The following is a 12,310-nucleotide window of genomic DNA, read 5'->3' on the forward strand; positions in this document are numbered from 1 at the left end:
TTGACTCAATGGTTTGTCGGTTGGTTTTCTTCACCACAAAAGTAGAAAGTTGCTAATGCAAAACCAGGAAAATCAGTCTGGGATTGATTTTTTTATTGACAGCTCAAAAATTTTCTCGTGGACTTGTGCAATTTCACATGTGCTTGTTTCTCTTGATGGTTCCTGTTTTTTCCCGGATTGATATATGTATTCCTTCCTGAACCTGAGAGGAAATGCAGCCCTGTAACACTTATTTAGCAGGTGTTGTTTTTTTGTTTTGTTTTGTTTTGTTTTGTAAACACTTTTTTTTTAGAAACCTTTTACTTTTTCTCTTTTTGATGAAAATAATTTGGTGGACTCGAGGACCAGCAAGACATCCAGTCCTTTTCATGTTTCTCTAAATCAAAGTAACTGTCTTAGCTCACCTTCTCACTCATTTCCCACACTTTCATGTATTTAACTGTCTTTCTACTCCACTGATGATGCTATGTTAGACCAAAAAAAAAGAAGGTGTCAGTTTTGGAATGTTAACTTCATTTGATCACTCAAAGAATTATACTAAAATTATTCCCTAATTACAGAGCTGTCTCACTGTGTTAAATCCTTTCTGTATGTGCTGTCAACCATTTATGCAGTTCTGCATGCCCCAGACTTCACATTTCCAAATAGACAGTGATAGCTGACAACAGCATTGACAACCATAATGTACATTGTACATTGTACAAAAGAAGTGGAAGGACTTTGAAGACGAGATAGAAATTTGAGAGTTAGCCATTATTACTACAGAAAGTTTAATCAGTGTGCACTTTCCTATAAACCAGTTCATTCTCTTTTTTCTGTGTTTTTCCACAGTGGTTATGTCTTTGATTATGATTACTACAGAGATGATTTCTACAATCGGTATGTGTGCTTATATTTTTGTGCATCCTACATAATTTCTAATGTTTGTTGATAATATAATCCCATCATTGGGTTAAACAGGCCAGTTCTGATTTTATCTATTATTCATTGCATTATTTCTATCATGTATCAGATGACTATTTTTAATATTTCAGAGAAGATTACCACCACCAATGTATGCTTACGAAAAATGTCTTTTGATTTTACCCTTCTCTAAGAGCTTTTGGGACATTTGCTGTGCTGGACAGTTTAATGATAGTTCAATAGAGTTCTTCCAGGCTTACTTTCACAGCCATGTATAGTGACTGTGAATTTCTGCAGTATGATGTTCCTGGCTTTGTCATTTCATCCATGTGTACAAAAAGATACAACATCTCCTCAAGAATGTTCCAAGAGCATTTCAAAGTCCAGAAGAACCTTGAGAGAAGCAAAAGTGCAAGCTGAGCAGTGTATTCCCACAGGACAAAAAGAATTTGGATGTCTGAGCAACTGGAGATCTTGCCTTGAGATGAAGCAGAATCCCCACAACACAGGAGCAGCATGAATGATCACAGATAACCAACATATTATCCAGCAGTGCTCTGTCTTTGGATGACAGCAGTTTGGTTTGGCACAGGACAAGTGAGTCAGAGAGGAACAAAGCCTTGCTCCACCAACCTGTTCTAATCGGATATTTTTTTATGTAAAGCAATGGACAGTAGCAGGGGGAAAGTTCACACACAGAAGTTAACATGTGCAATGTAACTTTCTGCTTGGGAGAACCGTAGGAAAATGTAGAAATAATGTCTTCATGTTTGATTTCTCCTGATGTGGGTGCAATTTGAACCACTAGTTTTGGTTTTGCAAGTAAATCACCGTGTCCCCCTTTGGTCAAAGCTCAAAATAGTGAGATATAAACATATGAAGAAAAAGCTATCAAAGGAGTTTAATCTGGCTCAGTCCAGCCTTTCAGCAGGAGTAGCACATGTCCTGTAAAAATTTAACTTCCATGGACTTTTATTCATTTTTTCCAAGGTTACAGCTTTGAATATCATCTGTGGAACTGTATGTTTTTAAACAGAATAGTGTTTCTCATCTATGTCACATGAATATTAAAGTTATAAGTCTAGGTTTCTTTCCTTAATTCTGTATGTTATGGTTAGCAGAACTTATTAACTGTAATTGTAACATTTTCACCAAAAAAACCCCTAACAACTTATTTGATGTTAAGGATTGTTTCTGTGGAACTTGGTGTCTCTCTTGATAATTGTGTTGTTATGCAAAACTATTGACAGTGAAATGTACCCATAGATCTATCCAATTGTATAATTTTTAATTTAGAAGTCTTTCAGCATTAAGACGGAAGAACTTGTATTGTAGAAAACCGGAATATGAGGTTGCTCTCCTAAGGCTGGACGTGCTGATCTTCTGAAAATTAAAACTGTACTAGGTGAACAGTCTCTTTAAGATACAAGTTGATGGAAGGAAAAGATCAAAATCTCAATATAGTAGTCATGGAAAAGAAAATTCCATGGAGAATTTTTTGTACAAACTATTTATAAGAAATACAAAATAAGAAATATAGTCATAATTCTTTGGATTTTTGAACTTCTGAACATTCTGAATTTATCTGTTTTATCCTAAACCATAGATCTTGTTTTCTAATATTTCAACCAATTATATTATTAACTTTCCAGCCTCCCTGAAGGGAGAATATGTCTTTCTTACCATGACTAAAGCAGTGATGGAGTCAAAAAAGGGTGTCAGGAATGGATAGCTCTTTAAAGTAAAATCAATATAAAGACAGATTAGCAAGAGCAGAATTGTAAATTTAGAAGGGTGACTGAAAGAAAATGCATAGTTGTATACCCAGTAGGAGTTACTGGGGTGTCCTGGTTTAGGGCAAATTTGGGAGGAAACCTTTGAATGGGGTCCCTCTAGAAATCAAAATTCAAGCGGCCTCTCCCCCCACCTGCTTTGGGAAAAGATTTCCTTGGAGAAAAGTGGGAAAAAAATGTTTATTTAACGAGTAAAGTATTCACAAGCATTAAGAAAATGAATTATATTAAACAATAAAACCTCTCACTGTTCTGAAGAGATGGCAAATTCAGAAAGGTGTTTTCATGAGGTATAGCGCAGCTCTCTCAGTCTCTTATCAGTCCCTCTGGCTCTGGAAAATGCCCCATCCCAGGCCCTAGTGGAGCACAGGTGGGAGCTCCTGGTGCTCTTCTGGGTTTTCAGTCCAGAGCAGGACGAATCAGTTCCAAGAAACAGAAAACCCACAGCCCAGGGAATTTTACTGCCTCAACTAGCCACAAAAACTAAATAAAGCAAAAGAGAGCACTCTCCTGCTGCCCATGCTGCAGACAACACAGTCTGTGAGAGAGAATATGGGGGACCAGGTGCAGTTTCTGAAAACAAACCTCATGCTGCTTTTCCCCACTTGACTCTCAGGACCATTCTAAAGGCACAGAACTCAATATTCAGTATAAACAAAGCAGGTCATTAGGATACAAGCATCACAAAGTCACCCCAGGACATGGGCCAATAACTAGTTTGGAACTAAGCATTTCTCGTTATCATTCTCATATTACAAGCACAAGAAAAACAGGCATGGTACTTCAAAACCATAAATGGAAGCATTGTTTTTTAAAAGAAAGGATATTATTAGATAAAATTATGTGATGAAACTGTATACCTAGCCCAAAAGCCTTGCATAATTTCACAAACAAAAGTAAAAATAGATAATAGCCACTTCTATAACCATTGTTTTATGTGTTCTGAGATAAGGAAGCATAGTTTTGCATTTCCCTCTATCTAAACACAAACTATAGGAAGTTAAAAAATATCATCTTTGGGCTAATAATCACATTATAAACTTCTGCATGACAGCTTCTTGAGCTTCAGAAATATTTTTTCCCAGTAATATCAAAAAGAAGTTTGGGACTAACCTACAGATCATTTAATATGATAAATGATGAATGACTACAAGCACTAATATTTTTGTTAAAAGTAGAAAAAAAACAGTTTAGTGTTCATCTTAACAATTCTTTAGTTATGCTAAGAATGGCTAGAAGCTGCTCATTTGTGGGAATATTTGAGGTCATGAATTTCAGTCAGTGAATGTGACAGGACCTCTGTGTCACATTTTGTAGACAACTATGGAAAAGGAGGGAGGTGGTTACACTGTCTGTAGTATTACAGTACAGACAGAAGTGTAGTTTGATTTAAGCACTATCTATGTACTTGCCAGAAAATGGGTTAGAAGATCTAAGTTTGACTCTGCTTCCTGTTCAGCATACTGTTAGATGCTGTGGTGAGTGAATTACTGTTTCTTGTGTGTCTGTTTTCAAATATGCAACCATCTCCCCAGCTGGGTGACAGTACTCACAACTGTGAAAATTAAACATGCAGTTATAAATTTCCATAATTACTAGTTGTAAGTAAATTTGAGAATTTTTCATGAGGATGTTGCTTATGCCACTACTTCAGACTCTGAACTGGTAATCTTCATTTTCTGAACTTATTTCTCCTGATGTATCATATCCAGAACACATATATTTTATGTTCTAAATATATCTGTAGCTTTGATTACCTTTTCTGCTGCCTTTATTTCCCTCTACACAAGTTAGTTATCTGCTATTGGTAACTGCATTTTTAGGATTACGTTATTCTGTCTGGGAACAAAAGTTCATTTTTGTCATGGAATATCTTTTATTGACTGTAGTGGTAAAAGTTTGAGTATCTGCCTGCTTTAATGATTTTGGTTTGAACATTTTTTTTTTTTTTTTATTAAGCATGCATGGGTATTTTAGTATTTCTTCATTAATTCATTCTTCAATAAGAAGAACATATGCAAAGACTCTTGTTATTTCACAAACTGCAGGATATTTCTTTATGGTGATGGTTGTTCAGGAAAGTTTTCTTTTGTATTTTACTTTTACATCTTTAAGAATAGCAGGTAGAAAACTAGAATTGAAGCCATGCATGTAATAAAGGAGCTGAAATGTCACAACAAAATGTACTGCCGTTGGCTGTGAACAATGAAATGAAGTGGACCTGTGGAAAGCAGGTTATGGATTTTCTATACAGCAAATAGCAGAGTCCCATAATACATCCTTCATTTAAATGACACACAAAAAATCTGAGCTGGTCTGTGCACCAGTGTGTGACTGAAATCTGAATAAGGCACTTAATGTGCATAGGTCCTTGAAATCTAATTTGACTTTATATAAAGTGATTACGGTTTCAAAGGGTAATTTTCTCAAAGATAACATGCAAATTTAGTTGACAGAGCTCCCATGTTATGAAATCACAGAGGGTTTTATGGAGTCCAGCTGACTTAATCTTTTCTAGGTTGTTTGATTACCATGGCCGTGTCCCCCCACCTCCCCGTGCAGTGATTCCACTCAAACGTCCTCGTGTGGCTGTGACAACAACTCGTAGAGGCAAAGGGGTTTTCTCCATGAAGGGAGCATCACGATCCACTTCAAGTGGGGCTTCTTCCTCAGGATCCAAATGTGAGTTGCTCATATCAGTTGAATATTATCAGAAGAAATGATCCTAGAAATTTCTGCAGACAGCTTCCACTATATAGCTGTATTGCAGTCATTTCCTACCCTAAATCTCTAGTTTAAAAAACTGGTTTGATTACCAAAACTTCCATGCCTTTCCTGCTAGTCAAGGAGCACACCAATGACATTTTTGAAGGAAATTCTTTCAACATTTGGCCTGCTCCCTTGGCCTGAGGAAAAGCCTTTTTAAATCTCCTCCAACCTGAATACTCATACACCATGAGATCTCATGAACTGCTAGTAATAAAAAAAGGTAAAAAATCTTGTTATAGACAGACAGAGGCACACTGATTTCTGTGGAGACTCTAGGGTTGTATGTCAGCTGATGGGGGTGGACTGGGATGGGCAGGGGAGGTTGGGTTATGTGTATTTTTTTGCCAGATTGCTTTGAGTGTAGAAAGAGGCAAAGTGTCTTTGTCTCTTTTAAAGGAAGTTCAAAACAGGGTTGGCAATTTGGGCCTATTTAACCCTTCTTTAGTGAGTTGGCCCTAGAAGAGCTGATGAACAATAGGCATTCCCTCCTCCAAGCTCATCAAACTGCCCAGTCCCCCGTATGTCCTGGGAACTTCATCTTCCTCTTCGTGCATCTTTCAGCACCCACCTGTCTTCCCCTGCCCCTTATGTGGAGTGATACTGTCCTTGGAAGCGTCACTGGAAGAGGAAGAGAAAGATCAGGTAGGGATCAGGTATTAGAAAGAATGAAGGAACTTCAGTAAGTCTTTTGCAGTACTAGAGTGGCCAGCAAAAAGTCATGCTGTCTTACCGTGAAATAAGTAAACCCATCAACAATACATCTTACTGCCAGAGGAGATAATGATGGCATTAACAGGACCCAGTCATATATTCTGTTTGAATAACATATTCAAATCTTACATGCTAGTGTCAAAGAGCATGGATCTCATGAGCCCATTAGGATCCATTCTTGATCCTATTGTATGACCTTGAATCAGAGACCTTGAAGCAAAAACATGTATTAAACATGTGAATGCATGTGACTGAAAAATGGACATGTGGTAAACTCAGCTAAAGGTAATGTAAACTCAGGAACAAGGAGCTCATGCCATTCTTTGGAAAGGATGCTGTTCTGACAGAGAGAATCTGTTTCGTGTACAGTTAAATCACTTCCAAGTCTCCAGGAAATGAATGGGCTGGATGTCCATTACCACTAACAAGAGCTTTGATGCCTAAGACACAGGAAGACATCTAAATTTAGGTGTCATGTTATGAAGCTCACTCAGACCCTAAGAGGACGTCTGGAAGTAGCAACACTTGCTTTGTTTTCTGGAGGATAAACATGAGTCTAGACATTTTCATACTCACCTTGAAGTAACCCTTTCCTCAATACTTTAAGTTATGAATTATGTTTTCTTATATTACCTTAAAAGAAAGGATGCAGCTCAAGCTCTTCATTTTAGGAAACTTAGAACTTAAATACCTTTGTTAGTCCTTTTCAGTTCTTGGGTCTTCAGGTTTTTTACACAGTGAATCAAAGTTTTAATTAGATCTCATTTCATCATTTACTATTTCTTATCTATATGAATACTTTGTAGTATCGGTGCATTAAAATTACTAATTGTCCTAAAGTACACATTAATAAGAATGGGCTTTTTTCATTCACTTTGCCATGAAAAGAGTTTCTTTCCAGATAATTTTTAATATATTTTTCTCATTATCCAGAAGAATAACTATAAAATTCTTCTAGAGAGCTGAGGATGTTAGAGTTTGTATCCCAAAAGATGTCAAGAAAAACTCTCATCCAGAAATCTGAATTTCTATTGTAATGAATGACGCAGAGAATATTCCATTAACATTCTTAGAACTACTGCAAAATTTGCTTTATTTCTTCTGCATTTCAAAAAAGGCTTTGTAATTCTGTGTCAGGAATGTAAATAATGTGTAGCATAGGTTATAGGATTCAACTCTAGTCCAAGTATCCATAGGCACTTACTGTAAGATTTCCAAAACACTGTCTGCAAATTATGGCGAATATTGCAGAAACTCTAAATTATTTAATGGAAGTGCAATCAGGAGTGTCCAGATCCAAACAGACAGTCTTATGATCCAGTGGAGGTATCCTTCAATGAATACAGGTATGATCTGAATTCTAGAAGTGTCAGTCTCAGAGCTCCAGGTGACAAGATCATCCTTGGATCCAACTCTGTAGCTGAAGAGAGAGCTGCAAGATGCATCACTGAAAACATGGACTGACGTTTTGACCTCAATTATGTTTCTATCCTCAGTTCATTGTAATGACAATTGGAAAAAAATGCAGAGACTTTTTATTGTGATTAAATAAATTGCACAAAATATTCTTTCTGCATGCAGCACATCTTTAAAAGGAGTCAGACACACAGTATTTCATACCTCTTTTTCCCATAGAATTACTTCTTTTTTTGTTGGTTCCTGTCAACCCATCATAAACGTAGAAGCAGGATATTTTTTTTTTTACTTGGACAGGAATGTAATCAGCTTATTGTAAGACCTTTATCAGAGAAATAGCAGATCCACTCGCTTAGAACTTCAATTTGGAAAGTAGAGAAGGTATGTTTTGCAACTTCCTTTGCCATTTTCTTGGAAAAGTTGGTTATATTAAATTGTGGGAGGACACAATTTAATATTTTGTAGCCCCCTATTCTACACTGCTAATCTGAACCCCTTGAACTAATGCACTGTTGATTCTAACATTAACTTATTGTTAGGTAAATAAAGGATTTCTTCAATAAGGAGAAACAGTTCATGGGAAGGAAGCTATTTTGAGTTTTAATGAAATATAAGACAATAAAACATCTTAATTGCAAGTTTAGAATTAACAACATCGAAATAGTATTGGCTATGCTTGGAAGATTTCACCCCCATAGAGCAAAACTCTCATGAGATCACTTTCCCTAACAGACCTTAAAGATGTAAGTAGAAATATCATAGATATAACTGTTCATACCCAGACTGGATCCAGAAAATGAACCCATACATGTCATATTAAAGGTCAGAACACAGGAGACTCCTAAGTGAAATCACTGGAATCAAAAGGACTCACTTCCGGAAAATAGAAATCCGAAGGCAGAAGTTTAATTTTGTGCACAAATATTGCAAGAAACATAGTATCAAACATGCCTTGCTCTTTGATGAGCACATCTGCAAAAATATCTGCCAGGACTGTAAATTCCTATTTTACTAAAAAGTGACAATATGTGTTTTAAATTTGCTTCCAAAACATAAAACGCATTAGAAAGATTATTTTTCCTAAAATCATAATTTTTCCAGGAACAGTTATCAATATTTTGTTTTCTTTTTTACTCCAAAGACTAGAAAAACATAAATCAGCATTTCCAAATTGACAGAAGTAACTCACAAAATTAAACATGTTGATGGGTAACTCACACATAGTAGTTCTTCATGTTAATGGTATGAAGTCATACATTTATATTGATATTTAGAACTAGGAAGAGCTCACTTTTCATTACAATGTGGAAACTGAAGCTCTCAGAGTGTGCACTTTAATTTTACACATCTGAAATCAGGAGGAAAATATTAATCAAATCTTTTATACTCTGTGTGCTTGAAATTAATGAGTGGACACTTAAGAGGTTAAAATATGTATTGTATTAAGTCTTTAAATGGATCAAATGTCCTGGTTTGGAATAAATTAGGGAAGAACCTCGAAAAGGAGTCCCTTAAACCAAAACCTCCACCACCCCTTCCCCCCCAGCCCTGGGTTCGGGAAGGAAAAATACTTTGGAGGAAAAGCGGAAAAAACCGGTTTATTGACAATAAAAAAAAGAACACTCCCCAACACGGAAAGTGGGAAAAGACGGGTTACTGTGATGAGGAGGGTGCGACGCGTCTGTTGCAAGCCCCGGCACTTCTCCAACTTCTCAGGTCAGGTCAGGTCAGGTCCGGAGCCGGTTCAAACCTTGGGGGCGGGGGTCGGGAAGGAAGGAAGGAAGGAAAAAAACTAAACAGAAGCAGCAGAAAAGCCAGCGGCAGGGGCGGCAGGAGAGAGAGAGAGAGAGAGAGGGAGGGAAAAAAACAAAGAAAGGGAAAGAAAGCAACAGAAAAACAACAGCAGTGAAGCAAGGCAGCCAAGCTAGCAAAAAGCTGAAGCAGAAAAGCCGACAGCTGCAGCAAAAGCGAAAGCACAAAGCTGCAGGCCTCAAACCAGAGATGGAGGGGCAGCTGCCAGACACAACAATGTATCCAAGATATGGGATGGATATATGGGATAGGAGGCAGGTCAACCCAGAACAAATATGTATTGTATTAAGTCTTTAAATGGATCAATTTTGACTCATAGATTATATTTAGCTTCATCAACTGATCAATTTTTCAGTGATATCTAAAGTAATAAAATATGATAAAGTATTTTATACTAAACATTAAGGACTTGGGTAAAAATACAGGACATTTCTCCCAAAGAAATCTGAATCATGCTTTGTGGATGAATCAATTTGCAGTTACAGCAGAAAATTGTTTCACGAGTATATCTTCACAAACAATTGCATTTTTAAAAATGCGATTGACCTTAATTTTATACCTCTTATTACTTGCTGGATGTGGTTGTCTCCTTTGGTGTCAGACACTTCAATGAAAGATGCATTCTAGAAGGCCACAAAGGGCTAGAAAAGGTCACTGAATCAAATTCCTTATTCTTGCAAGTGGCAGCACCATCTAATCCTTTAAGATACATCCTAAAATTAGTTAGGGTTTGTTATTGTTCTTTTTCTTATAATTTCCAGCTTAGTTTGTTTTTCCTTCGTTCCTATTCTTTTTTTGTTCCAAAGCTGTCTTAGCATAGAATAGAAGTGTGATTTCTTTTAACCTCTTTTTGTCTCCAGCAAAAAAGAAAAAGGCTTCTGTCACACTAAAGGCTTCCCATTTTTATGGTCATCTTCACAGCAGTTGTCCACGCGTACCTGCTAGAATTCAGTGGTTCTACCTGTACTCACCAGGTCCTCAAACAAAGACAATACACTTCTCCATCTTTAGCAATACATCATTTGACACATCCTAGCACTGAATTTTCCTTCTCATGGTTGCATATAGCGATAGCCTATTATCAACCCAAGGATAGTTTTGTCACTGTCTTCTTCTGCTGATGAGCCTTGGTGCTAAGAGTAGGACTTCTGCTGTTATGTAGATTTTTTTCAGTGAAATCTCATAATTTTTTCTAATGTAATATTCCTTAGAAGCACCTGACCTCTTCTTCCAATCCAGTTTACTCTGAACAGATGACATCTTTAAATTTCATGTTGTCAGCAAATTTCACCCATTTATTTACATTTTTGCATCAGAGTTGTTAAAGATATTTAGCCATTATTCATTTCATTAGTAATAATTCTCCCTTTCAATGTGTGCATTTCTGTTATCTGCTGTCCTTTATTTGTCTGTTAATTAGGAAAAAAATCCCAAACTGTAAATTACTTTATTTTCGTACTCTACTGCTCAAAAGCAGATGAACAGATATTTTGGATACATGCAGCTCTGGTGTTGTTTACCAATGGCTTTATTTCTTGCCTGAGATAAATTAAAAAAAAATACATAATGTTTTAAAGGAGGATTTATATGCTCAAAGCAGGACTCTTGAAGCACAGAATTCATAATCTTCACGTTTTATCTTTGTCATAACATTGCCTTAAAAGCCTGAAGTTCTTCCCAAGTGCTATCATATACTCACCCAATATCAGAGTTTGGAAGGGCCTCTGGAGCTCCTCTGGTGCAAGCGCCCTGCAAAGCAAATTTCCCAGGACTGTATCTAACCACACCCATGGGAATCAAAAATAAAATTCCTGTATTTAGATTAAATTTCACATGGTTTAATTTATGTCAAGGGTCTTCAGTGCATCAATGGGGTCTACTGAAAAGAGTCTGACTTTGTCTTCTTCATTCCCTGTTGTACTGGGTAGCCCAGAGGTGGACACAACACTCCAGATGTGGCCTCACAAGTCTTACCTAGAGAGGTGTGCAGGGTTTAGCTGGGGCACAGTCAATTTTCTTCTCAGTAGCTACTGTGGAGCTGTGTTGTGAATTTGTGCTGGAAAGAGTGTTGATGACACAGGGATGTTTCAGTTACTGCTGAGCTTACACAGAATCAAGTCCTTCTCTCCTTCACCCCACCCCACCAATGAGCAGGATGGGGGTGCACAAGGAACTGGGAGGGGGCACACCTGGGACAGGTGATGCCAGAAGGCCAAAGGGATGTTCAAGACCATGGTATCATCTTCAGAAATAAATTAAGGGGAAGGTTGGCCAGGGCTTCAGGGCACCTATCAGTTGGCGTTTTCATTTGCATTGCTTTTATTTCTTGGACTTTATTTCTTTCTCTGCTGTTTCCCTTTTAATTATTATTATTATCATTATCGTTATTATCATTATTATTATTACTACTACTATTATTATTAATACTATTACTATAATTACTATAATTATTATAATTATCATTATATTGTATTTCAATTATTAAGCTGTTCTTATCTCAACCTATGAGTTTTCTCACTTTTACCCTCCTTATTTTCTTCCCCTCATCCTTCTGGGTGTTGAAGGGAAGCGAGCAACTGTGTGGTGCTTAGTTGCTGGGTGCAGTTAACCTGTGACAAGGAAAAGTTCTGGCTCATGCTCAACTTATTTTCCATCAGGGTCCTTCATAATTTGTCTCTGGTAGTTGCTGCTTACTACAGAAATACCCACTACACTATAATTGAGAGTGGAATTTCTCTAGGAAAATAATTTTGAAGACTTGCACAATCCTCTGCAAGGTAAAACAATAAGCAATTCAAATAATTACACCATCACAATGCTGGAAATCGAGTGAAAGTTTGGAACTTGTGCAGACTGGTTGAGATTTTTTTCTTTTTTCTTTCAGTCCTTTTTAGTGCTTACTTGAA

The 12,310-nt window shown here is 37.0% G+C and overlaps 1 protein-coding gene across 1 annotated transcript in view; it reads left to right on the plus strand.

Annotated features, from left to right (window-relative positions):
• RALYL (RALY RNA binding protein like) overlaps positions 1-12,310 on the plus strand; it is a 185,031-nt gene that overhangs the window by 146,484 nt on the left and 26,237 nt on the right. The window contains exons 4-6 of the mRNA XM_066335464.1: positions 832-879; positions 5,215-5,378; positions 5,985-6,107. Of these exons, the coding sequence (XP_066191561.1) occupies positions 832-879; positions 5,215-5,378; positions 5,985-6,107 (335 nt within the window). The remainder of the gene's footprint in view (positions 1-831; positions 880-5,214; positions 5,379-5,984; positions 6,108-12,310) is intronic.

The sequence above is a fragment of the Sylvia atricapilla genome, chromosome 1, assembly GCF_009819655.1.
Source record: "Sylvia atricapilla isolate bSylAtr1 chromosome 1, bSylAtr1.pri, whole genome shotgun sequence".
Lineage (NCBI taxonomy): Eukaryota > Metazoa > Chordata > Aves > Passeriformes > Sylviidae > Sylvia > Sylvia atricapilla.